Source organism: Podarcis pityusensis (genome assembly GCF_964106645.2).
Source record: "Podarcis pityusensis genome assembly, chromosome: 3".
Taxonomy (NCBI): domain Eukaryota; kingdom Metazoa; phylum Chordata; class Lepidosauria; order Squamata; family Lacertidae; genus Podarcis; species Podarcis pityusensis.
This window is the reverse complement of record NC_138026.1, coordinates 8,569,383-8,596,628: the sequence shown is the minus strand read 5'-3', so window position 1 is coordinate 8,596,628 and position 27,246 is coordinate 8,569,383. Positions and strand designations below refer to the sequence as shown.

The 27,246-nt window shown below is 47.9% G+C and overlaps 1 protein-coding gene across 2 annotated transcripts in view; it reads right to left on the bottom strand.

Moving 5' to 3' along the window:
• Positions 1–714: 714 nt before the first annotated feature.
• Positions 715–27,246, bottom strand: part of SIL1 (SIL1 nucleotide exchange factor) — a 60,616-nt gene continuing 34,084 nt past the window's right edge. For both annotated transcript variants that reach the window (XM_080999217.1, XM_080999218.1), the window contains 3 exons: positions 14,582–14,678; positions 6,776–6,940; positions 715–1,143 (listed from right to left, as the gene is read on the bottom strand). In XM_080999217.1, the coding sequence (XP_080855343.1) occupies positions 790–1,143; positions 6,776–6,940; positions 14,582–14,678 (616 nt within the window). In that variant the 3' untranslated portion in view covers positions 715–789. The remainder of the gene's footprint in view (positions 1,144–6,775; positions 6,941–14,581; positions 14,679–27,246) is intronic.

Sequence of the window (27,246 nt, the reverse complement as noted above, 5' to 3'; positions counted from 1 at the left end):
TACAAATAATAAATTATTATTATTATTATTATTATTATTATTATTATTATTACCGATCTTCTCACCTGAGGAACTGCCTGACAAACAGCCAAGGAGGAGCCCGCAGGACATAGTTTGAAAAATAGTTTGAGCTAGATGAGTTTTTGGGGAGTAGAAACCTTTCTATACAATCCACCGTTCAGTCCCCTTTACTCTCGGGTTCCAGCTGGAAGATCAAAATCAAGTGTTGGACTAACCGAAGAATGTTTTTTAACAACGGAACTACGGACAAAAACCAGAAAGTTGGAACTGGCTTCGAAAATACACAGGAAAAAGACAACAGTTAAAGAAAGCATCTTGAACATTTTGAGAAAAATCTTCTTTCACCAGAAGTTGCCTTTCCAAATAAGAAAGAGAGTAGGATACAGCCGCCCTCTTAATACTCACATTCTAAAAATATTTCTATTGACGTGTCTAAGGCAGCAGACTTGCTCAAACCAACTCCATGCGCTGGCTGAACTCCTTTGTAAAGACCATTTCCCCGTCAGAGAGTTGTTTTGAAATGCGGGGCTCTTCTTTTCGCAGGTGACGACTGCAGGGACACCTTAAACCTGCTTCTTATGGCGATTTCCAGAAATAAAACACACCATCAACTGCAAATACAAAGCTAGTCTTCGCTCTGTAACGAGTGCATGGGCTTACTCACCACCTAAGGGACTGCACAAAGCCAAAAGGTTTGTTCAATGATTTATTCTGCGCAACGTCCCCAAATTTACCAGCGAACGTCTCAGCAAGGCTAGGGTAAAGTCTTCATTTCAGCTGCTGGGCCAGGCTATTTATAGAGCTGAGGACTTCCTTAAAATAGCCGTCGTCTTCCCCTTCTTTTTGTTCGTCCGCCGCCAGCACTTCGTATTCTTGGCGAAGGAGGGTCAGTGTATGGCTGAGGCTGTGATCTGCTTTGTAGCTGTCTCTGCAGGAAGCTAGCAGCACATGCACGGTCTTCAAAACCTTCTCCCTGGCATCGTGCTCTGGCATCCTCAGGAGGTTAGGAATTATCCCGCACCAGCCTTGTTCGACAATGGCTGGGAACAAGATCACTTGGCTGTACTGCTGGGCTCTCTCCCGGAACTGGTCGTCATCATCCGGCGAGTCCTTGAGCGACAGCTGCGATAAAGTTCCTTAAAATTATTATCCTGCACTTTCATTTATTTTATTTTGGTAATAACTTTTTGTTAATTTTTCAAAAGCTTAACATATATACTTCAATACAGTGGTACCTCTGGTTACGTACTTAATTCGTTCCGGAGGTCCGTTCTTAACCCGAAACTGTTCTTAACCTGAAGCACCACTTTAGCTAATGGGGCCTCCCGCTGCCGCCGCGCAATTTCTGTTCTCATCCTGAAGCAAAGTTCTTAACCCAAGGTACTATTTCTGGGTTAGCGGAGTCTGTTGGGATACTGCCAGGGAGACGGAGGCATCAGGCAGGCCCCCAGTCATCTCCAGACGATCGCTGGTCTCCCGTAGAACAGCATCAGTCAATTAGCAACACGAGCCTCAGAGACATTCCAAGACCCATGCAAACCCTTTCAGCAGAGTCTCCACAATGAAAGATGCCGAAAGGAGAGCGTATTTAGAGATTTATTCAACGTAGTTCAGAAAAAAGGAAAAACATGACTGCTTGCCTCCGTGTCCAGGAAAACAGCCAGAATACAAAGGCTACACACAACGGAAGTTCCCAGCAGACAGTGCTGGGAGTAAACAGGCATGTGATACACAACAATCATGCCTGACCCTTTTAAGGTGGAATGGAACTATATCCTAACATCCTCCCCCTTTCCATGTAACCTGTAGTCCCTGTGGTTCAACCCAATTTCAACTTCTGTACATAAACCTTAAGTTGTTCTCTGTTAACAACCTTAGACAATAGATCTGCAGGAATTTAATTTCCTGGCATGTAGGACACCTGAATGAGTCTGTAACCTGAAGCGTATGTAACCTGAAGCGTACGTAACCTGAGGTACCACTGTACATAAAATTCATCTTTTTCCAGCTTCCCACTCCATTTTATGTGGTGTTTTAATTTCTCTTCCCACCCTCCTTCTGCACAATATCTTCAATGCTGTATTCTCTCATTTCTTCTGTTGCTCCTATTTCAAATCCTGCTTGTGAATTCATCATATTTATATAACATTTCTTTAAACAGTCCGAAAAAGGCTTCCATTCTTCAACAAAACAGTCATCGTCAAGTTCTCTTATTTATTTCAACCACCTTGGACGCTGCTTCGCCTTGCAAATGTGCTAGCGGTTTTATCACCAAGCCTTTTGCTTTTTTGAAATCCAATTTGCAAACATCCACGATGTGGATGCCTAGTCTCCTGTAGCCCTTAAAGGAAAGGAAAGGAGAAGCTCCTCTAAGGATTGAAATCAACCAGACCAGAAGCTGGCCGCAACCCGGGCTGGATCTAGACACATCAAAGAAGCGTTTCAGTTAAACGCGTTGTGAACTGTGCATGAGAAATTGGGTTGGCAAAAACTCCACAGCGCCATCTGGTGTCACAGTGCTATAATGCATATACAACGCATATAAAGCGCTTTTTCTTTGCTAGTGTAGCCGAGTCCCTAGTCCGATCTATTTCATCCTTCTGTTGCTTCCACAAGGAAGCGGCAGCAGTTACCGTATTTTTCGCTCCATAAGACACACTTTTTTCCTCTTAAAACCTAAGGGGAAATGTCTGTGTGTCTTATGGAGCGAATCTGTGGTCCCTGGGTTCCCCAGGGCTGGCGGTGAAGGAAGCTCGGCTTTCCCCACCGCCAGCCCCACAAGCCTTTCCGTTGCTCCCTGACCTGCTCTTTGGGTTGAGCAGCTCTGGGGTAGCCCACGAAGCCTCCACAGGGCAGTGGGGAGCCTTCATCCCGCTGCCCTGGGGAGGCTTCGCGCGGCTATCCCTGGCTTTTGTGGGAGGTGGAGGAAGGGACAGAGTGAGGCTCTCTCACTTCCCCCACCTCCCGCAAAAGCCCCCAAGAGCCGCATTTTTTTCCCCTTGAATTCCCCCCCCCCAAAAGTAGGTGCGCCTTATGGTCAGGTGCGCCTTATAGAGCGAAAAATACGGTAGGTGTGAAGAAAAAGTAGGAAACAGGCTTTTCCCACACAGGGAGCTCCCCCCAACCCCCCAAAAAACCATTATGCTGTACAATTATCGAGTTCCCCCTGCTAGATGAGGGCTACCGCAGTGGTAGTCAAAGGGGAAATTGCTCTTCTTCTTCCACAGGAATAATCAATGTGGACGCAGCCAAGAAGCTGAGCTCCAGAGGTAAGACTCACGGACTGGCACGGCCAGCCGGCCAGCCACGTGCAGTAAAAGGGCTGCTTACAGCACGGTGCTGCGAGACACAAAACGCAGGGAGTTGGGGCGCTGTATTTTTTTTTAAGCATTCCTGCGCTTTTTTTTTTTTACTTGGTAGCCTCCTGTGGTAATTGCTATATATGTGCTTCATTAATTAGATCTTAATCGCAAGGATCTCCTAGCTACTATATTATCATTAAGGAAGATTGCTCTTCTCAACCCATCGAAACAGAGTCAAATCAGCCAAATTATAGGGGAATGCGCTCTGGGAACATGCCATGCTCCCCCGCATCTTGGGCTGCGCTAAAGACTTCCTGAGGTGCCTCGCTGCACGTTGGGAATAGCCCAACACAGGCAGAATGCCACAGTCGTGTTTGCAGCAGCTGCAGAAAACAGGGTGCTAGATGATGAAATGGGTGCATAAGCCAAAAGGACAAGCAGAACAGCAGCAATGCATTCTGCAAAGCCAGGTGGCCATTCAGGCCCGAGAGACTCAAGGTGTGGCGAAAGCGAACTCACTGAGATGCCCTTTGCAAGACTTGCGAACTCTGCCACCCAACCCCACCCTCCTGGCCTTTTCCTACTTGCTATATCATGAACGAAGCTCTACCTCTCTATCAAATCAGAACCAGTGAAGGCGGTGAAGGTCCTGGAGGAGGTGGGAGGATGGATGGCAGCTAACAGATTGAGGTTGAATCCTGACAAGACAGAAGTACTGTTTTGGGGGGGAGACAAGGGGCGGGTGGGTGTCGGGGCCTTCTTGGTGGTGACACCTGCCCTGCGGAACGCCCTCCCACCAGATGTCAAGGAAATAAACAACTATCTGGCTTTTAGAAGACATTTGAAGGCAGCCCTGTTTAGGGAAGCTTTTAATGTTTGGTGTTTGGTTCTGTTTTTAGTCCTCTGTTGGGAGCTGACCAGAGTGGCTGGGGAAACCGAGACAGATGGGCGGGGTGTAAATAAAATTATTATTACAGTGGTACCTCTGGATGCGAGCGGGATCCATTCCAGAGCCCTGTTCGCATCCTGAATAGAACGTAAGATGCAACGGCTCGTCTGTGCGTGCGCGGGTTGCGTTTTGCCACTTCCACGCATGCGCGTGACATCATTTTGAACATCTGCGCGTGTGCGAGCGGCGCAACCCGAAAGGAACGTGCTCCGTTACTTCCGGGTTGCCATGGAGCACAACCAAAAGCGCTCAACCTGAAGCACATTGAACCTGAGGTATGACTCTAGTATTATTATTATTATTATTATTATTATTATTATTATTATTGAGCCAAGCCAATGGCTTTTGAGGAAGTAGGTCGTGCCCAAGCTCATCTGCAATGGGTTAAACAAGATAGGCAGGTTCAACTGCACCTTGAGATGCAGTTTTCATCTCCTTCCATCATCAGCTGAGGAACTGGATGAAACTTCCAGCAGGTGATATCAGCCATGCACTAAATTAGGAGTGGAGAACCTTCTGTCCTCCATAAGTCATTGCTCTACAGTTGATCTCCCATCATTCTGACCTTTGCACCATGCTGGCCAAGGCCAATGCAGGTTGGGGAGTCGAACTTCATATTTGGAGGGCCACAGGGTTCCCCCATCTGTCCACTAAACAAACCTATCTACAAAAATGTCACACTAGGTAAAGGTAAAGGGACCCCAGACTATTAGGTCCAGTCGTGACCGACTCTGAGGTTGCGGCGCTCATCTCGCTTTATTGGCCGAGGGAGCCGGCGTACAGCTTCCGGGTCATGTGGCCAGCATGACTAAGCCGCTTCTGGCGAACCAGAGCAGCACAAGGAAACGCCGTTTACCTTCCTGCCGGAGTGGTACCTATTTATCTACTTGCACTTTGATGTGATTTCAAACTGCTAGGTTGGCAGGAGCAGGGACTGAGCAACGGGAGCTCACCCCGTTGCGGGGATTCGAACCGCTGACCTTCTGATCGGCAGGTCCTATGCTCTGTGGTTTAACCCACAGTGCCACCCGCGTCCCTAAATGTCACACTACTGAGCTGTAGAAAAAGGAAGTATTCAATAAACAGAATAATGCATTCAGAGGATGGCCTCTAATTTGTAACTTGCTGCATCGCGGCATGCCAAAAGCAATCGTCCACGGCTTTTGCAAAGTTTTCCCTGTAAAGAGATTCTGGGCAATGATGAGTCATCGATACAGAGCAAGATAATTGCCTTTTCCAGAGGAGACACACGAGGTTTGAGCAAGCAGATTTGGAGCTGAAACTCTGGAAGACTTAGTTTGAATTTCTGTCTTTGGACGAATTAGCCAGGCAGCAGGAAGCCAGCCACCTTCTTGCAGGGGGACAGTAATAATGCCCTAACTTGCAGGATTTCTATAAGGGGTGTTAGGTGAATCATTTTTAAAATGGATGAGAGCTGGGGAGACTCTAGCAAGTTGCCACCTGATGCTGTCGTGGTGTCAGTGACTGACAGGTGAACAGCCACCTGCCAATGGAAGGAGGTCACACTTATTCGACTCCACCGTTCCAGTTATTCTACTCCTGTAGTGATGAAAATACAGCTCTCATTCTCTCTCTCTCTTCCCCCACCCCACCCCCCGCTAAAAGGAGGGTTTGGATGAATTTCTCCTTCCAGGGACACCTGACTCGTCCCCGCTGTTATTGTATTTTAGTGTTCTGTTGGAAGCCGCCCAGAGTGGCTGGGGAAACCCAGCCAGATGGGCAGGGTATAAATAAATACCTGAAGAAGAAGAAGAGTTTGGATTTGATATCCCGCCTTTCACTCCCTTTAAGGAGTCTCAAAGCGGCTAACATTCTCCTTTCCCTTCCTCCCCCACAACAAACACTCTGTGCGGTGAGTGGGGCTGAGAGACTTCAAAGAAGTGTGACTGGCCCAAGGTCACCCAGCAGCTGCATGTGGAGGAGCGGAGACGCGAACCCGGTTCCCCAGATTACGAGACTACCGCTCTTAACCACTACACCTGGGGACCGCCTCTCCCGGTATGCCCCACGGAGAGCCTCAAGGTCCATAAATAGCAACACCCTAGAGGTCCCGGGCCCTAAGGAAGTTAGGTTAGCTTCAACCAGAGCCAGGGCCTTTTCAACACTGGCTCCGGCCTGGTGGAACGCTCTGTCTCATGAGACCAGGGCCCTGCAGGATCTGATTTCTTTCCGCAGGGCCTGTAAGACAGACTTGTTCCGCCTGACCTTTGGCTTGCAGCCAATTTGATTCCCTCCCCCTCTTTCTTTTTCCTTTTTCCTCCTGTGATGAGGCTGCATTTTAATATTTTAATGTTTCAATATTTTAATGTTGTATTTTAATCTCGTTTTTAAGTTGTATTCGTTCAACTTATTTTTATTATTGCTTGTTAGCCACCCTGAGCCCGGCCTTGGCTGGGGAAGGCGGGGTATAAATAAAAATTATTATTATTATTATTATTATTTTTACTCCCGCTAATCTGTGCCGCACAACAGCTCCGCTTACCTTTTCCACGACTAAGTCATAGAGAAGCGTCACAATGCGGATGTGCAACATCTCCGTCCCTTTCTCTGTGCAGAGATGCCGAAGCACTTGAAGGCCTCCAAGCTTGAGGAACTGCTGCTGAGCGTAGGGAAACTGCCGCAGCATGGACGACAAAGCAAAGAGAGCCTGGGAAGAAACACAACAAGGGCGTTTGTGACGCTTCTGGTCTGCCAAAAGCTTTCCCGCACAACTCCTCCGGCACGTGCCCCCCGACACCTCCTTTGCCCCTGATAAACAATTTGTCTATACAGTGGTACCTCGAGTTAAGTACTTAATTCATTCCAGAGGTCCGTTCTTAACCTGAAACTGTTCTTAACCTGAAGCACCACTTTAGCTAATGGGGCCTCCCGCTGCCACCACGCTGCTGGAGCACGATTTCTGTTCTCATCCTGTTCTTAACCCGAGGTAATATTTCTGGGTTAGCGGAGTCTGTAACCTGAAGTGTACGTAACCCGAGGTACCACTGTATTTTCATCACGGTTTCGCTTTGGCGAATTCGTAGAGCCAGAGTCTGAAGGAATCCACTAAAGAGGTTTTCGCTCCGGGACACGGCCTCAAAGATTATAATAACAGTCATTTATAAATAACAATACTTTTTGGTTTCTGAAAAAGCCCAGGCACCTGGCATTTCCTACTGGCTTCACAATATTTTGCAGACTTTCACAGACCCCCACCCCCTACGCAGACCGAGTAGAAAACAGGCTCTCTTCCCTCGCACAGCTATGTCTTCTCCATCACCAATGCTAGGTTTTCTTCTTTCCTTTCTTCCTTTTCTCTTATTATAAAAATCTTTCAATAAATTATTATTACAGTGGTGCCCCGCAAGACGAATGCCTCGCAAGACGGAAAACCCGCTAGACGAAAGGGTTTTCCGTTTTTGAGTTGCTTCGCAGGACGAATTCTCCTATGGGCTTGCTTCGCAAGACGAAAATGTCTTGCGAGTCTAGAGATTTTTTTTTCGCTTCCCCCCCCCTTTATCTAATCTGCTAAGCCTTTAATAGCCTTTAATAGCCTTTTAGCAGCTAATCCCCTAAGCCTTTAAGCCTTTAATAGCCGCTAAACCGCTAATAGCGCTAATCCGTTAAGCCGCTAATAGGGTTGCTTCGCAAGACGAAAAAACCGCTAGACGAAGACTCTCGCGGAACGGATTAATTTCGTCTTGCGAGGCACCACTGTATTAACGGTTTTAAGAAAAAGGAAACAAACTCGCAAGACGTTTTCGTCTTGCGAAGCAAGCCCATAGGGAAATTTGTCTTGCGGAGCAACTCAAAAAACGAAAAACTCTTTCGTCTTGCGAGTTTTTCGTCTTGCGAGGCATTCGTCTTGCGAGGTACCACTGTACTTCAATGAAAATAAAAAACTACAATAAAATAAAATAAAAAAATTATAGTCCAAATTGTATTTATTAATTTCTCGGAGTTCCCCACGGTCTGGATCTCTGAAGCATATCTCCACATCTTAGTCCTGCTTCTCCTAACCTGAAACTGTTCTTAACCTGAGACACCACTTTAGCTAACGTGGCCTTCCGCTGTCGCCGCGCAATTTCTGTTCTCATCCTGAAGCAAAGTTCTTAACTCGAGATACTGGGTTAGCAGAGTCTGTAACCTGAAGCGTATGTAGCCTGAAGCATCTGTAACCTGAGGTACCACTGTACTAGTAATAGTTGTAGTAGTAGAATACAAGTTCTGCCTCTTCCCATTTTTATGAAGCTACATAGAAGGGGGGCACTTTTAAAAGCTAGAAGAAGCCAAGTGGAAGGAAGGGACTTTGATCAGATGGAAGAGCAGGGAAACTTTAGGCGTTCTGAGCTGCGTAGCATGAGGCTGGGGCTGGCTGGAGAGACACAGAGCCTTTCCACATGTTTCAATTAGCAGCCATAGGAGAGATCCCAATAAAGCTCTCTGGATAGAATTTTATTTAGACACAATTTCAGGGTGACATTTCGGATGGAAACCGCATACAACCCGAGGACTGTGGAACTCCTTTGGCTCTTCTGCATGTATTATAAAACGTGGAAGATGGTGCCCTCTGGTTAGAGTCCCAGAAAATCAGAGCTCCCGGCTTGCCCTCGACAGCCAATGTTAAACGTCTTCCCGTGCTCTTTCTAGGAAGAAATGAGCACGCAGCGTCCTGTCCCCTCCAGTTCAGCTTCTTCCTCTATTACTTTCTCTCCAGCAATTTAGCGGGTGCTTCTTCTTCCTCCTCCTCCTCTTCTTTATCTAGGCTGCAGCAAAGCCAGATTGTGATGTTTCAATTCCTACTGCACCGCAAATCAGTGGGAAGTAAATATCAATCATGTTCTTGCTGTACTGGAATTTTGAGGGGTGTTAAGGGATGCGGATGGCGCTGTGGGTTAAACCACAGAGCCTAGGACTTGCTGATCGGAAGGTTGGCGGTTCGAATCCCTACGACGGGGTGAGCTCCCGTTGCTTGGTCCCTGCTCCTGCCAACCTAGCAGTTCAAAAGCACATCAAAGTGCAAGTAGATAAATAGGTACCACTCCAGTGGGAACGTAAACGGCGTTTCCGTGCGCTGCTCTGGTTCGCCAGAAGTGGCTTAGTCATGCTGGCCACATGACCCGGAAGCTGTACGCTGGCTCCCTCGGCCAGTAAAGCAAGATGAGCGCCGCAACCCCAGAGTCGGTCGCGACTGGACCTAATGGTCAGGGGTCCCTTTACCTTTACCTTTAAGCACCGCGCCCTGGGTTAAATGCTAATGCAAGGCACAGTCCCGACGAGTGCTGATCCAATCTTCCTTTTGTTCAGAGCAGGGATAGGAAGAAATTCTGTGTGGAGGGTGGACAGGTAGCGTCAGGTCTGCCAGTTCCTCACTCAAACTGCTGCCTCATAAAAAGGAACGCCCCTTTGCAGACTACACACAGTCGCTAGCAGCCCTTTTATTATTATTTGGTTTTGCTGGAGGACGTATACCTCACGGAAAACCTACAAATCTGACTTCCTAGCGAGACATCTTGCAACGTCCTCCCTTTCTGGCCACGTCTCGCCCTCTCTTGTGGCCCTTACTAGCGATTCCCCTTTCCCTTTTACAATTCTTCAGAGCTGTTTTCCCACAAAGTCACGTGTCAATCACCCCTTGCTATTTTCTCCAGCAGCTCTGTGTGTGTGTGTGTTGGGGCGAGGAAGGACACAGTCACAGACAATCAGGGGACCCCTCCTTACCAGGGCTGCTTGCCTGCAATGGAGACAGTCCAAAGCACTGACACAGAAATACTCTGCAGGATCTTAGCGCGTGCCAAGGGGCTTGAGACACCTGGATAGGTTAATTGGGCTGGCCTGAAGTCCTTGGGGTTAAAATCCCCATACCTCCTCAGGACCCAGCAAGAGTTAGAGCCAATCCTTTTACAACAGCCTGTCTCCAAGGCAAGCTTGCAGTAGGATGTGAGCTATGGCTTATTAATGAGCCTTCCTATGTAGCTTCTTTAGGGGGCTGTAGAGAAGAAGAAGAAGAAGAAGAAGAAGAAGAAGAAGAAGAAGAAGAAGAAGAAGAAGAGTAGTAGCAGTAGTTTGGATTTGATATCCTGCTTTATCCCAGGAGTCTCAAAGCGGCTAACAATCTCCTTTCCCTTCCTCCCCCACAACAAACACTCTGTGAGGTGAGTGGGGCTGAGAGAAATAAAAGAAGCGTGACTGGCCCAAGGTCACCCAGCAGCTGCATGTGGAGGAGCGGGGAATCGAACCCGGTTCACCAGATTACAAGTCTACCGCTCTTAACCACTACACCACACTGGCTCTCAGGGGTCAAACCATCACAAGAGGTATTGAGCAAGTACAGTGGTAACTCGGGTTAAGAACTTAATTCGTTCTGGAGGTCCGTTCTTAATCTGAAACTGTTCTTAACCTGAGGTACCACTTTAGCTAATGGGGCCTCCTGCTGCCGGAGCACGATTTCTGTTCTTATCCTGAAGCAAAGTTCTTAACCCGAGGTACTATTTCTGGGTTAGCGGAGTCTGTAACCTGAAGCATCTGTAACCTGAAGCGTCTGTAACCCGAGGTACCGCTGTACTTTGCAACTTGGGAGAACCAGTCAGCAGTGAGCATGGTGTGAATATTTATCTTTATTTGTGTGTCTGTTGCATTTCTATCCCGCCCTTTTCTTCAAGGAGCTCAAGGTGGCACTACATGGTGTGGCGTTTGCCCTCCTAGGTGTGTGACATCATACTGGGTTCATAAGGAAAGGGTTAACTAATTGTAAAATGACTAACCAATGGGAACCCAAGGGGAGGAGTTAGGAGTTAGAGTTTGAGTTGTTGAGAAGTCAGTCTGGAGTTAGAGAAGAGACAGAGAGGATAAGTCTGTGGGTTGGCTAGTCTGATGTGAGAGAGGGAGAGAATCTGTTAAGAGGAGTCAGTCAAACAGTTGAGATAATCAGTCAGAAGGTATTAGGAAGGTATAGGCCGGCAAAGAAACTAAAGTTAAGAAAATGACAGGAATATTATCTGAGAAACCATAAACTTGTTAAGGCTTATAAAATAAACTTGTTTATTTGGTTCACTTTTAACAACTGTCTGGACTCAGTGTTTTACCCGAGAGTAACGGGTTGGTGGCAGCGGGGAAGCGAGCACAGTGGTGGCACAGGGATCAATAGACCGTCAAACGTCCGGGGACCCTGTGTGATCCCCACAAAAGGTTCTTCCCTTCTTCGTTTAATCCCCACAAGAACCACGTGAGGCAGATTAGTCTGAGAGGCAGTGACTGGCCCAAAGTCACCCAGTGAGTTTCATGGCTGAGTAGGGATTTGAACCCTGGTCTCCAGAGGTCTGACACTCCAACCACTGTAGCACATTGGTTCTCGAAGCAATTTGCAGAACAAGCCCTCTAGTGCAGTAAAATGGAGGTGGTGGAGGAGGAGGAGGAGGTGGAGGTGGAGAAGAAGAAGAAGAAGAAGAAGAAGAAGAAGAGGAGGAGGAGGAGGAGGAGGAGGAGGAGGAGGAGGAGGAGGAGGAAGAAGAAGAAGAAGAAGAAGAAGAAGAAGAAGAAGAAGAAGAAGAAGAAGAAGAAGAAATAATTCCAAACACAAACACACACCCCTCTACTATGTGGATGCTGCTAAACACCTGAGATGGAGACAAACATTAGAAACAAAACAAAAAACCCGACAATATACTACAAGAACGTAACTTTGGTGGACTGAACGAGGACGTTCTCCACTCTCTGCCTTCCTTCCCTCCAGGAGACGGTTAGAACACTTTGTCAGATTAACAATACACTCAGTGCAGCTTTCAGGAACACGCCGTAAATATATTTCAGCTTTATATAAGGGTCTGCATCTAGTGAGGGAATCTCCCCCGGGAAGCATTTCACTGTTACATGAACCTATCCATCAGCCTCTTGTACCTTTTTTTGTTTCCCTGTGGCAAGCACACATCCAGAGAAACTGGGGGTTCTAAACACGGGGAGAAGGGAGACCTATCCCAGGGCAGCCTTTGTAACATTCTTGGCAGTGCAGCCCTGAATACAGTAGAGCCTCACGAATTAATACAAGGCGATACCTATTTACTCTGCTGTTGCAAAAGGGTCTCTGAATTAAACGCAGAGGCTCGGAGGTTTATGGGGGAACATTTGTGGCTGGCAACAACAACTATAACTCTGCTGGATAAGATAAGGGTAACTGGATCTCATGCACCAGGGAATAAATTGATCGCTGAAGAAGCAGCAAAGCACCGACCCTCTCGGGCCCATCAGTCCTGAACATTTAGCTGGGGGCTTTATCAGGCCTTGCCCCTTACAAAAGCATCCGATATTGGTCACTGCTGGAGGCGGATTACTGAACTGCATGAAGCAATTATCTCATCCCCTGAATGTCTACTCCGATGTTCGTTAGCCTCCGAAATTCAAGCCTGACAGTGGGCTGAGTTAAGTCTCCTTCCTCAAAGTCTGTACCGTACAGGGCAATCTGCCCCGCAGCGCTCTAGAAAACAGACCACGCAATGAGAGCGCCTTCCCTTTCAAAGAGCCTCGGTGCTGCGGTTGCAATCACAAAAAGCCAATCCTAGCAAATGGCAATGTAACCCAGGAAAGAGCATGCAATTGTGCTTCCTTTATAATTCCCAGAGAATAGCCATGCTCGAATTATTGTTGTTGTTGTTGTTATTATTGCAGCAGAGAATAAATTCAATTAGCACAACGTAAGAACTAAAGACAACTGGAATACAGTGGTACCTCGAGGTTACAGACGCTTCAGGTTACAGACTCTGCTAACCCAGAAATAGTACCTCGGGTTAAGAACTTTGCTTCAGGATGATAACAGAAATCGTTGTCCGGCAGCACGGTGGCAGCAGGAGGCCCCATTAGTTAAAGTGGTGCTTCAGGTTAAGAACAGTTTCAGGCTAAGAACAGACCTCCAGAACAAATTAAGTTCTTAACCCAAGGCACCACTGTACATAAAGACCCTTGCACATGATGGCTATACATTGACTCCAGTTAACAGACGCAGCCTGCCCTCCCTACATTCTTATGAAATGTTGGACTTTCACCCAATTGTAGAGTTGGAAGAGACCTCGAGGGCCAGTGTGGTGTAGTGGTTAAGAGCGGTGGACTCGTAATCTGGTGAATCGGGTTCGCTTCCCTGCTCCTCCACATGCAGCTGCTGGGTGACCTTGGGCCAGTCACACTTCTCTGAAGTCTCTCAGCCCCACTCATCTCACAGAGTGTTTGTTGTGGGGGAGGAAGGGAAAGGAGAATGTTAGCCGCTTTGAGACTCCTTTGGGTAGTGATAAAGCGGGATATCAAATCCAAACTCTTCTTCTTCTCCTCCTCTAGTCCAACCCCCTGCAATTGCAGGAATATGCAGCTGTTCCCATACCAGGATCAAACCCGCAGCCTTGATTGCTGTGAAAAATTAATTTGAAATAATCAGGTGCCCAGTTTTGCCAGTAGGAGGTGGAACCTAGATATACTTGCTTTTCCTTATCTTGGGATCCTATTAAGATTAGAGGACAGAGGAGAACACAACAAAAAGTGTGTGGAAGGGGGAACGTGTTAATATAATATATCTCTAATATATCTCTAGGCCACACATACTCCCATTTCACTGTTTCCTGCTCTCTCAAAGCTAATTTTATTTCAAAATACAGCATTGGAGCTCTGGGGCATGCTTTAGATTGTAGCTGACTGAGAATTTGATTCACGGTGGAATAGGAAGGACATTTTTTTCAGATCCCACAAGGAGAAAAATGTGCTCGGACCTACACACGTGACATACAAAAGGCGGCAGAGGATAACCAACTTCCTGAGTAAATTTGCAATCCTGATAAGGTTGCAAATAGTCCTGCAAAACCCATCTTCTACAAGCACCCAACACTGAACTAATTCAGCACGAAAATATATATAATATAGTATTTTCCCTCCATAGTGTCATTTTCAATCTAACATATGCTGGGAACCACTGGGACAGATGCCTCTCTAAGTGGTCTGATACTATAGCTGTGCAAAAGCACGTCAGATAACCGGCCCTCTCAAATTAAGTGAGATTATCAAGTCTGGAAATGATTAGGTCTGGCTACTGCAGGAGGAAGATTGCAGCCTAAGGAGCTAAACTTAGCTGTCCAGTGAAGGGATGCAACCATTTTTAATTTGAGGGGTGACTCTTGTTCGGTGCATTGGCCTGATCTGTTTGCACAGCCAAAACACAACCTAGCCTTAGGTCTACGTACGTCCACCTACAGAGGTCTACAGGCGTTCTCGTACAAAATGCAATTATCCAAGCTGCTCCTGAAAGACAGCCAAGCACATATTGCTCTCCCCTTACCTTTTTCTTCACAGCCAGGGGCTGATCTGTGGCCAAAATCACCAGCAGTTTTTGCAAAGCGCCTCCCTCAATCGCAGCGACTTGTATTTTGGGGTTGCTGGGAAGAGAAATGGAACTCATTAGGCTCAGAGATACTTCGGTGTCCTGTAAATTTTGCTGCAATCCAACTTCTACAAAAGACAATTGCAGGGCAGGTAAAGATACTGCAAGGTTTTAAATGAAGCCCTTGAGTCCTATTGCTGTCATTCTAAAGCGTCCATTTTTATTTTGCCTCACAAGGCGCCACCTGCTGACTGAAAATGCAAGCAGCTCTAGTTCATTTCTCACACGGAGTATATACCGTATTTTTTGCTCTATAGGACTCACTTTTTCCCTCCTAAAAAGTAAGGGGAAATGTGTGTGCGTCTTATCCCAGAAGCCAGAACAGCGAGAGGGATTGCTGCTTTCACTGCATAGCGATCCCTCTTGCTGTTCTGGCTTCTGAGATTCAGATTTTTTTTTTTCTTGTTTTCCTCCTCCAAATACTAGGTGCGTCTTGTGGTCTGGTGCGTCTTATAGAGCGAAAAATACGGTATTTACCTGTGTGGAATATGCACGTCTGCAGAAATAAACAGGAACTCCACCAAACAAAAACAACGAAGTTACTTGCCAGCTGTTGCATGCTCAATAGCGAAGGGATCGTCTTGCCTTAATAGGATTTCATCAGACAATTTGGTCATCTTAGCATCATAGCGCAAGAAAGACGTTCTTATGTTTCCCTCCTGGTCAGAATGGCTAAAGACCAAAAGGGTGCGTCTGGTTTACACCTCCGTAGTTACAAGGGAGGATGTGTAACATCTGCAAGAGGCTAGAGGAGGAGCACGACAATCTTGAGGCTTCCTCCTCCCCATTTTCCCATCCAAATCGTTGCACGGGACAAAGGGTGTGTCCATTTGGAAACTCCCAAGTCCGGAGCATGTGAGCTCGCAATGCCGCCACATGCAACTTCTGCAACATCTTGTGTGCCGGGAATACAAAACCATGTCCCCCGTTCACACGGGAACACTCAAAGTGGAGCATCAAGACTTTACGAGGTTAATTCATTCGAAATAATAGGTAAGGTAAAAAAAAGGTAAAGGACCCCTGGACAGTGAAGTCCAGTCAAAGGCGACTATGGGGTTGCGGCGCTCATCTCCCTTTCAGGCCAAGGGAGCCGGCGTTTGTCCACAGACAGCTTTCCGGGTCGTGTGGCCAGCAGGACTAAACCGCTTCTGGCGCAACGGGACACTGTGACGGAAACGAGCTCACGGAAACGTCGTTTACCTTCCCGCCGTAGCAGTACCTATTTATCTACTCACACTGGTGTGCTTTCGAACGGCTAGGTTGGCAGGAGCTGGGACAGAGCAACGGGAGCTCACCCTGTCACGGAGATTTGAACCGCTGACCTTCTGATCGGCAAGCCCAAGAGGCTCAGTGGTTTATACCACAACGCCACCCAGGTCCGTTTTATTTCATTTGAAATAATAACTGCAGATGGGAATTAGGTAATGAACTGAAATAAGCCGAAAATAAAGGAACAATGAATTGTGACGAAGGGGATATGCAACAGGTAGAAAGTATGCTATATAATGCAGCAGGAAAGGGCAGGAATGGAAACCCCTGGGAAGAAGGGCGGGAAGTCAGCTTATAAAAATTCTTTTAAATATGTATTGAATTTGAAGTTGAATTGTTAAAATAATCTTTGAAACACAATCAAAATTAATTGGGGGGGGGGAGGAGACTTTGCTAGGTTATTTTAAATGTCAAAATAAGAGGTGCCACACTAAGTATCAAATTTGCTCTTGCTGGAAGTCAGATCATGCAAGAACCCCTTTTGTTTGTTGCATTTATGCCCACTTTCCCCCCTCCTCATTTAATCCCCACGACAACCCTGTGAGGTAGGTCAGGCGCTGAGAGTCAATGACTGGTCCAAGGTCATGCAGGGACCTTCATGGAGAGATCTGAACCTTCATACCAAAGTCCCAGGTTGACACTCTAACCACTATGCCACGCTGCCTCAAAAAGCTTCTGCTCTGAGCAATGGCCTCTTGGGAAGAGGAGGATTTAGGCAACAAAATGCAGGGTGGGCGTGAATGGATGAAGGCAAGTCAACAGAAGAACAGGACAAGATTGCAGTTAGATTGAGAAACGACCAGGCCCTAGACCAGTGTCTTTGCTGAGGTCTCAGTAAGAAAGAAGGGAAGTATTTTTGTAATGCTGGAAACGGAAAAGCTATATCATGTGACAGAAAGAGAAGGATCAAGGAGTGGAGAGAAATCAAGCTTTCTGTTCATGATAGGCAACATTCTTAATTGATAAGGAGAATGGAGAGTCTTTCTTCCTTTTAGTCAGGGGTAGGCAAAACGAAGATCATGGCCACTGGGCCCATCACCTCCTGGCAAATAGAAGGGGAAGAAATGGAGGCAGTGAGAGATTTTACTTTCTTGGGCTCCATGATCACTGCAGATGGTGACAGCAGTCACGAAATTAAAAGACACCTGCTTCTTGGGAGAAAAGCGATGACAAACCTAGACCGCATCTTAAAAATCAGAGACATCACCTTGCCAACAAAGGTCCGTATAGTTAAAGCGATGGTTTTCCCAGTAGTGATGTATGGAAGTGAGAGCTGGACCATAAAGAAGGCTGATCGCCAAAAAATTGATGCTTTTGAATTCTGGTGCTGGAGGAGACTCTTGAGAGTCCCATGGACTGCAAGAAGATCAAACCGATCCATTCTGAAGGAAATCAGCCCTGAGTGCTCACCGGAAGGACAGATCCTGAAGCTGAGGCTCCGATACTTTGGCCACTTCATGAGAAGAGAAGACTCCCTGGAAAAGACCCTGATGTTGAGAAAGATGGAGGAGAAGGGGACGACAGAGGACGAGATGGTTGGACAGTGTTCTCGAAGCTACAAACATGAGTCTGACCAAACTGCGGGAGACACTGGAAGACAGGAGTGCCTGGTGTGCTCTGGTCCATGGGGTCACAAAGAGTAGGACACGACTAAACGAGTAAACAATCACAACAGGCAACCTAAGGTCTGTGGGCCGGATGCGGCCCAATCACCTTCTCAATCCGGCACATGGACGGTCCAGGAATCAGCATGTTTTTACATGAGTAGAATGTGTCCTTTTATTTAAAATGTATCTCTGGGTTATTTGTGGGGCCGCCTGGTGTTTTTACATGACTAGAATGTGTGCTTTTATTTCAAATGCATCTCTGGGTTATTTGTGGGGCATAGGAATTCGTTCATTTTTTTTTTTTTTTTCAAAATATAGTCCGGCCCCCCACAAGGTCTGAGGCACGGTGGACCGGCCCATGGCTGAAAAAGGTTGCTGACCCCTGCTTTTAGTAGTGTTTCTTGTAGGCTTTATGTAAACTTCCATTGCGAGCAAAGGCATAAGGACCTCGCTGAATATGAAATAACGGTTATGCACCTTTGGGCTTGCAGTGAACTGCAATGAACATTTCCAGTTCTTATCGAGGCGAAAGGCTTTGGCAGAAAGAGGCATCTGAAAAAATGGCAGCGGGAAGGAAACAAGCCTTTTAATGTAAGCAAGAAGTGCCAGCTACCGCATGAGCTTAATACGCAAGAAACATTTCAGGACCGTAAGCGGCAGATGGATGTTGGAAAACCACTGTATAATCAAGCAATGCAACTGGAAGTGAAATATGACTAGCGTAACTTGAACCAGTGGAAATGAGATGGAGGCCGTAAGGGGCACATGAGGCATTTGGGCTGAGGCTTTAAGTGTCACAGCAACTTGTTCATAAAACACTCCGCCACAGATTGCTGCTTCAGCGAGGGAATCTCTCCCCCTACCCCAGAGTTTCATTTTTACAGATTATTCCATTAATCTGCTCACTTAAATGTCACATCTGTTCCTTAATATTTTTAATTCAAGCTCATTTTCCACCTCTCCTTGGCTCTTCTGTTTCGATTAACTTGACGATTTATTTAAACACTTATTATCCAGGGCTGCATAATCTTATTCTCGGATCAGTCTTTCAGCTCGGAGAGAATAGGTGCTTCCTCCACAAAAGTCAAGGTGCACCCAGTCATATGTCGTTTCCCTCGAGGACCGAGAGAGGAAAAAATGGGCTGAATTCTCTGGAGATCAGTTGGCACTGCGATTCTTCCCTATCACACGACTTTCAGACTTCGCCTTTATTCCACGGAGCTAAATGCATCTTAAAAAGCAGAGACATCACCAACAAAGGTCCGTATAGTAAAAGCTATGGTTTTCCCAGTAGTGATGTATGGAAGTGAGAGCTGGACCATAAAGAAGGCTGATCTCCGAATAATTGATGCTTTTGAATTCTGGTGCTGGAGGAGACTCTTGAGAGTCCCATGGACTGCAAGAAGATTAAACCTATCCATTCTGAAGGAAATCAGCCCTGAGTGCTCACTGGAAGGACAGATCGTGAAGCTGAGGCTCCAATACTTTGGCCACCTCATGGGAAGAAAAGACTCCCTGGAAAAGACCCAGATGTTGGGAAAGATGGAGGGCACAAGGAGAAGGGGACGGCAGAGGACGAGATGGTTGGACAGTGTTCTCGAAGCTACCAACATGAGTTTGACCAAACTGCGGGAGGCAGTGGAAGACAGGAGTGCCTGGCGTGCCCTGGTCCAGGGGGTCACGAAGAGTTGGACATGACTAAACGACTAAACAACAAAACCAAAATGAAGTCTCAGACCTGTTTTGCTTCATCAAAATTGCAGCAGCAGTATGAGCCTTCAGATCATGCAAAACTACTCATCTCTAGAAGATCCAGGGCTTTTCCAAAGCAGTTCCTCTGTTCTGAATGCCGAATTAATGGACAAACAATACACGATGAGTGATAGTCAATGTTAGTCATGATCAGAGTAGATCCATTGAAATCAACAGGCTGAAGTTACTTGTGCAATGGGATTTCAATGGGTCTACTCAGAGCATGACTAGCAGCGGCTATCACCCCCATGTTATGTGCTTAATTTGCCTATTGAGAAAGTGCCTTTCACAACCCTCAGACTCAACTGGGTCCACTGGGAGCCATTTGAAACAGAAGTAGCATGATTTTCAATAAGCATGTTACCATTTGTCACATAGCAGGGAATTTCCTTCTTAATTGCGCCAACTGGACGCGGGTGGCGCTGTGGGTTAAACCACAGAGCCTAGGACTTGCCGATCAGAAGGTCGGCAGTTCGAATCCCCGCGAGCTCCCGTTGCTCAGTCCCTGCTCCTGCCAACCTAGCAGTTCGAAAGCACGTCAAAGTGCAAGTAGATAAGTAGGTACTGCTCCGGCGGGAAGGTAAACGGCATTTCCGTGTGCTGCTCTGTTTCACCATAAGCGGCTTAATCATGCTGGCCACATGACCCGGAAGCTGTACGCCGGCTCCCTCGGCCAGTAAAGCGAGATGAGCGCCACAACCCCAGAGTCAGCCATGACTGGACCTAATGGTCAGGGGTCCCTTTAAGGTCCTCCTGACCTGGACTGTAATGTGTGGCAGAGAAACAAAAGACCCTACCCTGTGATTTCACAACAGGCCCATGTGTTAGGATTAGACTGACAGACACTATTTAACTGTCAAATTGGAATAGGTTTAGGAGAGATGAAATCATATCCAAAAAAGTGCTGAATTTGCTTCCCTCCCTGTAACCTCTTGCCAGTGATATTATACATATGGTCTTTTGTACGTGAAACACTTGATCCATATAAATGCACTCAGCTGCAAGAATATTTAAGTCTCCTTCGCGCAATCAGACAAAACACGCCCCAGCTCAGTTCTATCCTTCGCATAATGCACTTGCAACCCTGACTCAACAACCCTCATTTTTAATGATGTTTTGTATTGTGTTTTTAATGTGTTATCCTACTAGCACTCAGAAATGCAAACAGGATTTCCGGTCCCCAGTATACTGTCTGGGAATCAGGCCCCTGCATCCCCTCACCCCAAATCAACCTATCGACAAGATCTGCTGCTTATGTACTTATATATTCACTTAACTCTAGCCTACTTCACAGGGTTTCCGCAAATATAAAAGGGGGAGGATCACGTACATAACCTTGTGCTCCTAGGTGGAAAATATACAAATATACGTCGCACAGTATAGATATATACACACACACAACACTCTGACAACCTCAAGAAACAAAAAATAATCCTTGTGTAAAAGCACAGTCAAATAGGAATTTTAATTATAGGATTTATTTACAATTATTTGCTGCTTTGGGAGGGCACGCTTCTAAGTCCCAGTTACGGGTGGTCAACATTCCTTCCTCTGACTGCTAAGCAACCGCGATTAAGCATCCTTAGCAATGGTGCTGCCTGCTGAGCCAACACCTTAAAGCTGCCTCTGTGTTTTGTTTTCTAACTTTCTTTAGGAGTGTCTGATTGACTTATTTTTTTAAGAAAGCTAAGTGTCTGGAGTCCCTGCTAGCTTGGGGCCTGGTACACGTGCACCCCCCTTTACCCCCCAAAGGCAGCCCTGCTAGCACTTAACTGTTGGAGGTACGCGGGGGGCAGGGAATTATGATTGCTGGTGTTGCTATTTGTATTTGATCAATTTAAGCCGATTTTTCTTAAGAGCTGGTCCAGCACAGGAGAGGGTTCCCTACTCCTACTCTGTTGTCTATTAAAAAGTTGGAAACATGCACCGAATACTGCAAGTGGCACTACAATCCCCATCATCCCTCACTACTGGTCCTGCCAGCGAGGGATGGTGAGAGTTGTAGTCCAAAGCCACTTCCGCCCTTCGGAGGAGGTGGAGTTGTGGGCTTCATGGCCCCACCATGCGTGCGGTGGCTGGAACCCAGCCCTGCACGATTGGGGATTCCCGGCCACGTCACCTCCTGGCCAGCCAATCGGCTGGCTCTGGGGGTGTGGCCTGCCTTATTTAAAGCAGGACGTGGCCGGGGATCTCCCTTTTTGCCACCTGCCAGCTTTTCCCACCCTCCCACCCTATAAGGTTTTCGTTCTTTGACCTTGCTATGGACCTTGGTTGGTCGCCGTTGAGGGGTCTGGTAGGAATTTTTCCACTTGGCAAACTGGCACCAGCCACTTGGCTTTCGCCTACCTCGTAGCAAATCATCACAGTTTTCTTGGTATTGACGGTTAGGCATTGGTATTGTTCTGTAGATGGAAGAGGGGAGGTAGCGCCATCAGTATTGAAGGGTAGTCCGATAAAGGATTCTGGGGGGCGTGGCCCTGTCTGAAGCCTAGGGAGGTGAAGCCTAAGGCATTCCCCCTATCGGTGACCCCGGGGGAGTTCCTAGTTGATGTGAATCGGCAGGACTCCCCCTACTGGTGGTTAACCCTTTCCGGACTTCAAGAGGATGGGCTGAAGTCGGATATACAGTGGTACCTCGGGTTAAGTACTTAATTCGTTCCAGAGGTCTGTTCTTAACCTGAAACTGTTCTTAACCTGAAGCACCACTTTAGCTAATAGGGCCTCCCGCTGCCGCCACGCTGCCGGAGCACAATTTCTGTTCTCATCCTGAAGCAAAGTTCTTAACCCAAGGTATTATTTCAGGGTTAGCGGAGTCTGCAACCTGAAGCGTCTGTAACCTGAAGTGTATGTAACCCGAGGTACCACTGTAATAGGTTAGGACCAATGCCTAAGCCAATACTGCTCATCACCTGTAACCAATAAAGTTGTGGCCTTATCTAGCCCATTAACCTTAATAATTGTGTCATGTGTCATTATTTCCACTGGGGGGGGGCGGGAACTCGCCATGCAAACTAGAGCTGGAGACTCTAGTTTGGGAATCACTAGATTAGAGGACCTCCCCACCCCAGCCTGCCCGGCTTCAGCATCAAACCTGAACAATGCCCGCTTTTAGGTGCCCCCTCCGACTGCTGCAGCAAACCCGCCACCCTAACTCAACAACGGCGCGCCTGCGGCCTACTCTGCCATTCACCTCAGGTCTTCCTCCCCATCTCAACACGCATTTTGAGTGATTGCACCTCCTTCCCAGAAACCCTCCAGCCTTCAGACGCCGCCTGCATTTATTTCTACCCGAGTTTTACAAATGGGCTTTAGAAATGAAATACTGCCGACATTTTCCGGCCTCGGAATCGTTTTGTGAATGGGATAATAATGAGCGTGTTTGATCGAATGTAGAGGAGGAGGAGGAGGGTTATGGCTCTTATGAGTATAGCAGGACGGCCAGCTGAGCACAGCATGGGTTTGATCCTTCTCCCTTCTCCATGCTCCCTCCCCAGCAAGGTGTGATGCGGCCTGTTTGTAAAGTAGTTTCTTTTGTTCTCCGCCAAGCATGGCTCTCTCCTGGTACGGAGGCCTGCCCCCGGCAACTGTTGCCATGGTTTTTACACTTCGGTGCATCGGTGAGGGGAGGCTGCGCCATGCAGCAGCTGTTATTTACGTGGCAGCGGCTATGAAAAATGGTCAAGGAAGCCAGGAGCCCCCACTATTTTTCGCGTTGGATCCTGCTGCCTCCTCCTGATCCATGCCAAATTAAAAGTTGTACTGCAGAGAAGTCGGTCGATGTGCGCAGGGGAGTTGACGTTTCCTAAGAGGGAAGGGAAGCCTTTGCCCGAAGGGAATGCATATTAGAAGCAATGCTTTTCAGGGAAAACCCACTTTTTGGACAATCCATCCCCCCCCCCCCCATACAGTACCATATTTTTTGCTCTATAAGACACACCAGACCACAAGACGCACCTAGTTTTTGGAGGAGGAAAACAAGAAAAAAAATATTCTGAATCTCAGAAGCCAGAACAGCAAGAGGGATCGCTGCGCAGTGAAACCAACAATCCCTCTTGCTGTTCTGGCTTCTGGGATAGCTGCGCAGCCTGCATTCGCTCCATAAGACGCACACACATTTCCCCTTACTTTTTAGGAGGGAAAAAGTGAGTCTTATAGAGCAAAAAATATGGTATATACAGTGCTATTTTTCTAGCAAAAGAGGTGCCGGAACTCACCATGAACGCCTCCCTTGTTCTCTTAGAATAGGGACGTGGGTGGCGCTGTGGTCTAAACCACCGAGACTCTTGGGCTTGCCCATCGGAAGGTTGGCGGTTCGAATCCCCATGACGGGGATTTTTACGTTTTACCTTTCTCTTAGAATGGCAATAGCGCCCACCTGAGAGGTGCCAGAACTATCTGAGAAGAAGGCCAAGGTTCACAAGAGACCCATTAAAACATGACTCCATGCCAGCCTCAAATGGGAGCGGGTAAGAAGAGAAGAGAAACCAGGCCAGGCCAAGCTAAGTGCCTTAGCACCACCGAAGCGGTATCCCCAGGACGCAAAAGATGTTTAGGGGTACTCTCATCTGGACTCAAGAAAATCACCATTCTATAGTTCAAATTGGGGAAAATAAATACTTTCATCAGCAAAACACCACACATACACATTCCACACTGCTTCACACATTAAACGCCCGCTTCCCTCTGAGACTCAGGAAACGCCGGGAAAGGAAATGAAGCCGCCATCGGGGGTAGCAACGGAACTAACAATTCACCATGCTAGAGAAGAAACTTTAAAAAAAAAAAAAGCAACCAGTTTCTTCTCCCATTAGATTCACAAAATGTTTAGGGGTATGCGTACCCCTGCGTCCCCCCAGAAAAAAAGCACTGGCAGTGTGTATGGAGGTCCTGGGCTGTCCAGATGACAAGACCCCCCTCTCGGCCTCACTGATGTGGCCCAAAGGAAAGCAGAACAAGACATTTGGCACCAACTTGGCTGCAGGACTTGTCGGATGGAAGGGACTTAGGGACTCCATTCCAGACTTATGTAGGGTTTATTCTTTAGCCTTTTCTTCTCCTGAAGACATCGCTGAAGGCAGCGGAGGTTTAGAGTCAGAGTTTTCCTTCTCTTTGATGGGCTCTGTCAGGAGTGCGTGCAGGAGCCAGGCCCTGTAACCAGTAGGGCTTCACAGGACTGGGGCCTTCCTAAGTTTGTTCTGGAGAGGGAAGGCGCGGTCGCACAGGTGTGGTCGCATGGTAACTCACTGCACCTGGTGGCTAGAGCCGGGCAGGGATATAAGGTCAGCATTTCCATTCAACTCTTTGCCACAGCAACACGCTTCCTGCCTTGCTGTGTTTGGCTTCGTGACTCCCTGCTTCTCGACCCTCGGACCCTCAACTTCGTGACTCCTTGCTTCTCGACCCTCGGACCCTTGACTTCGTGACTCCTTGTGTGCTGGTCCCGGGGGGGCGGTTACCGTGAGGCGTGGTCAGAGTCCGGTCCTGGGTCGAGGGTCTGGAGACTGTCCACCAAGGGCGAAGTGGAGTCCAAAGCAAGAAGCCGGGCGTGGTTGGGAACTCTGGAAGAACAGGTCTGGGTGTTGACAGAAACAGGTTTCCAATGACGTTGCTCCCACAACCTGGGAATGGGCTGACTGGCCTTTATCTCCTCTTGGGCCTAGGGCGGTCCCGGCTCACAGGTGACTCGCCTCTCCTGGCCTTAGAAAGGCGAGCACTCCTCCTGATAGAACTTAGTTCCCTCCGCCTCTCTGCCTTGAGCCTCTGCAGCTCAGGAGAGGCCGGAGGGTTGCTGGACCCAGAGGCAGCTCACCTTCCCCTGACAGGGCTGGGAGAGGAGCACCTGCAGGCAATGGGTCCTCATTCACCTCCGGAGCCAGAGCGGATTCAACTGGTGTCTGCTCCTGAGGATCCGGCAGAGGTGCGGGCCCTTCAGATTCAGGGCCCTGCCCCGGCTCAGCCGGCCCTGGAGGCGGGGGCTCCTGTGCAGGCTGGGATTCCTCCAGTTCAGCCTCTGAATCAGATTCCCAGGCCATCACACACCTTGCTTCTTGACCCTCAGACCCTTGACTTCGTGACTCCCTGCTTCCTGACCCTCGAACCCCTGGCTTCTGGACTCTCGTTCCTGCTCCCACCCTGCCATCTTGCCGCCGGTCCCAACGTCCTCAGCCAGGACTTCGATTGCCCATAGACCGGACCGTGACAGGCTCCCTTTCCTGCTTGACAAGCCCCACCTGCCCCTCACTTCCCTTTATTTACAGTTCTGTACGAAGAAATGCAGATCCCGGATGTGTTGCAGGATCTCTCCGCCCCACAGAAGGCAGGCCGCATACACTGAGCTGTTTAACCCTGTAGGTTCTCCTCACAACAGCATGTGCAGAAACCGCCTTCTTGACTAGTGGTCTCTTCCGCTCAATCCTCCAGAGCCTGTCTTCGAATGAGGGAGAAGCCCCTAACTCACTGAGAGTTTGAGACCCATCGGCTCACCTGGTTTAGCCGGCCAGTCAAAGCCGTTTCCCGGGGTGTGGCCACTGCTACACACTGACAGCTTAAAGGACCCATAAGTGAGAGCAGAGGGCAGGCTGGGGACCGAAGGTGGACAAATGGCAATGTGTTCCCCACCGGAGGTACAGCCTCCAACGCCCCATATACCATAATAAATTGGTTAAACCTTTAAGGTGCCACAAAGCTCCTTGCTGCTTTTGCTTCGGAAAACAGCTACTCCTCTAGAAATGGTAATGAAAAATAAGCACTTGTTAAGCGGCTACATGAATTGGAATACTCTATGGATAGCTAAAGAAAACAACCAGTACCTTTTCTTTAAATTTTAAGGTGCATAAAAAGGCTCACTCCCACATAGATGAGTCACAGCGAGGCTCTTATTCTCCTGTAAATTCATGGCAGAGCCAGGAAGATGAAGGAAGCAACTCCTTGCTATAGATCCCGAATAGGTAAAGGTAAAGGGACCCCTGACCATTAGGTCCAGTCGTGGCCGACTCTGGGGTTGCGGCGCTCATCTCGCTTTATTGGCCAAGGGAGCCAGCGTACAGTTTCCGGGTCATGTGGCCAGCATGACTAAGCCGCTTCTGGCGAACCAGAGCAGCGCACGGAAACGCTGTTTACCTTCCTGCCAGAGCAGTACCTATTGATCTACTTGCACTTTGACGTGCTTTTGAACTGCTAGGTTGGCAGGAGCAGGGACCGAGCAACGGGAGCTCACCCCGTTGCAGGGATTCGAACCACCAAACTTTTAATCGGCAAGTCCTAGGCTCTGTGGTTTAACCCACAGCGCCACCCGCGTCCCTTTATATCCCAACTAAAAAGGGGCAATTCCAGCCGGGGGATTCAACGTTCGGATAGTCTGTGGGCTTTAAACCGCAGATCTAATTCCTGTGATGGAAACAGTTGAGGCTGTACCTGGAAACCAACGAGACAATGCTTGACAAGACACAAGACAAGTGTGGAGAATGACGGGGCACGACTCAGGAGCAGAGCATGCAGAAGGGACCATTTTCAATCTTTTCTCCAGTTAAAAACATTGCAGGCAACAGAGCCAGCAAAGGTCTCTTGGTCCAAGGCATGGGTAGGCAAACTAAGGCCCGGGGGCCGGATCTGGCCCAATGGCCTTCTAAATCCGGCTCACGGATGGTCCGGGAATCAGTATGTTTTTACATGAGTAGCATGTGCGCTTTTATTTAAAATGCATCTCTGGATTATTTGTTGGGCCTGCCTGGTGTTTTTACATGAGCAGAATGTGTGATTTTATTTAAAATGCATCTCTGGGTTATTTGTGGGGCCTGCCTGGTGTTTTTACATGAGTAGAATGTGCATTTAAAATGCATCTCTGGATTATTTGTTGGTCTTGCCTGTGTTTTTACATGAGTAGAATGTGCCCTTTTATTTAAAATGCACCTCTGGGTTATTTGTGGGACATAGGAA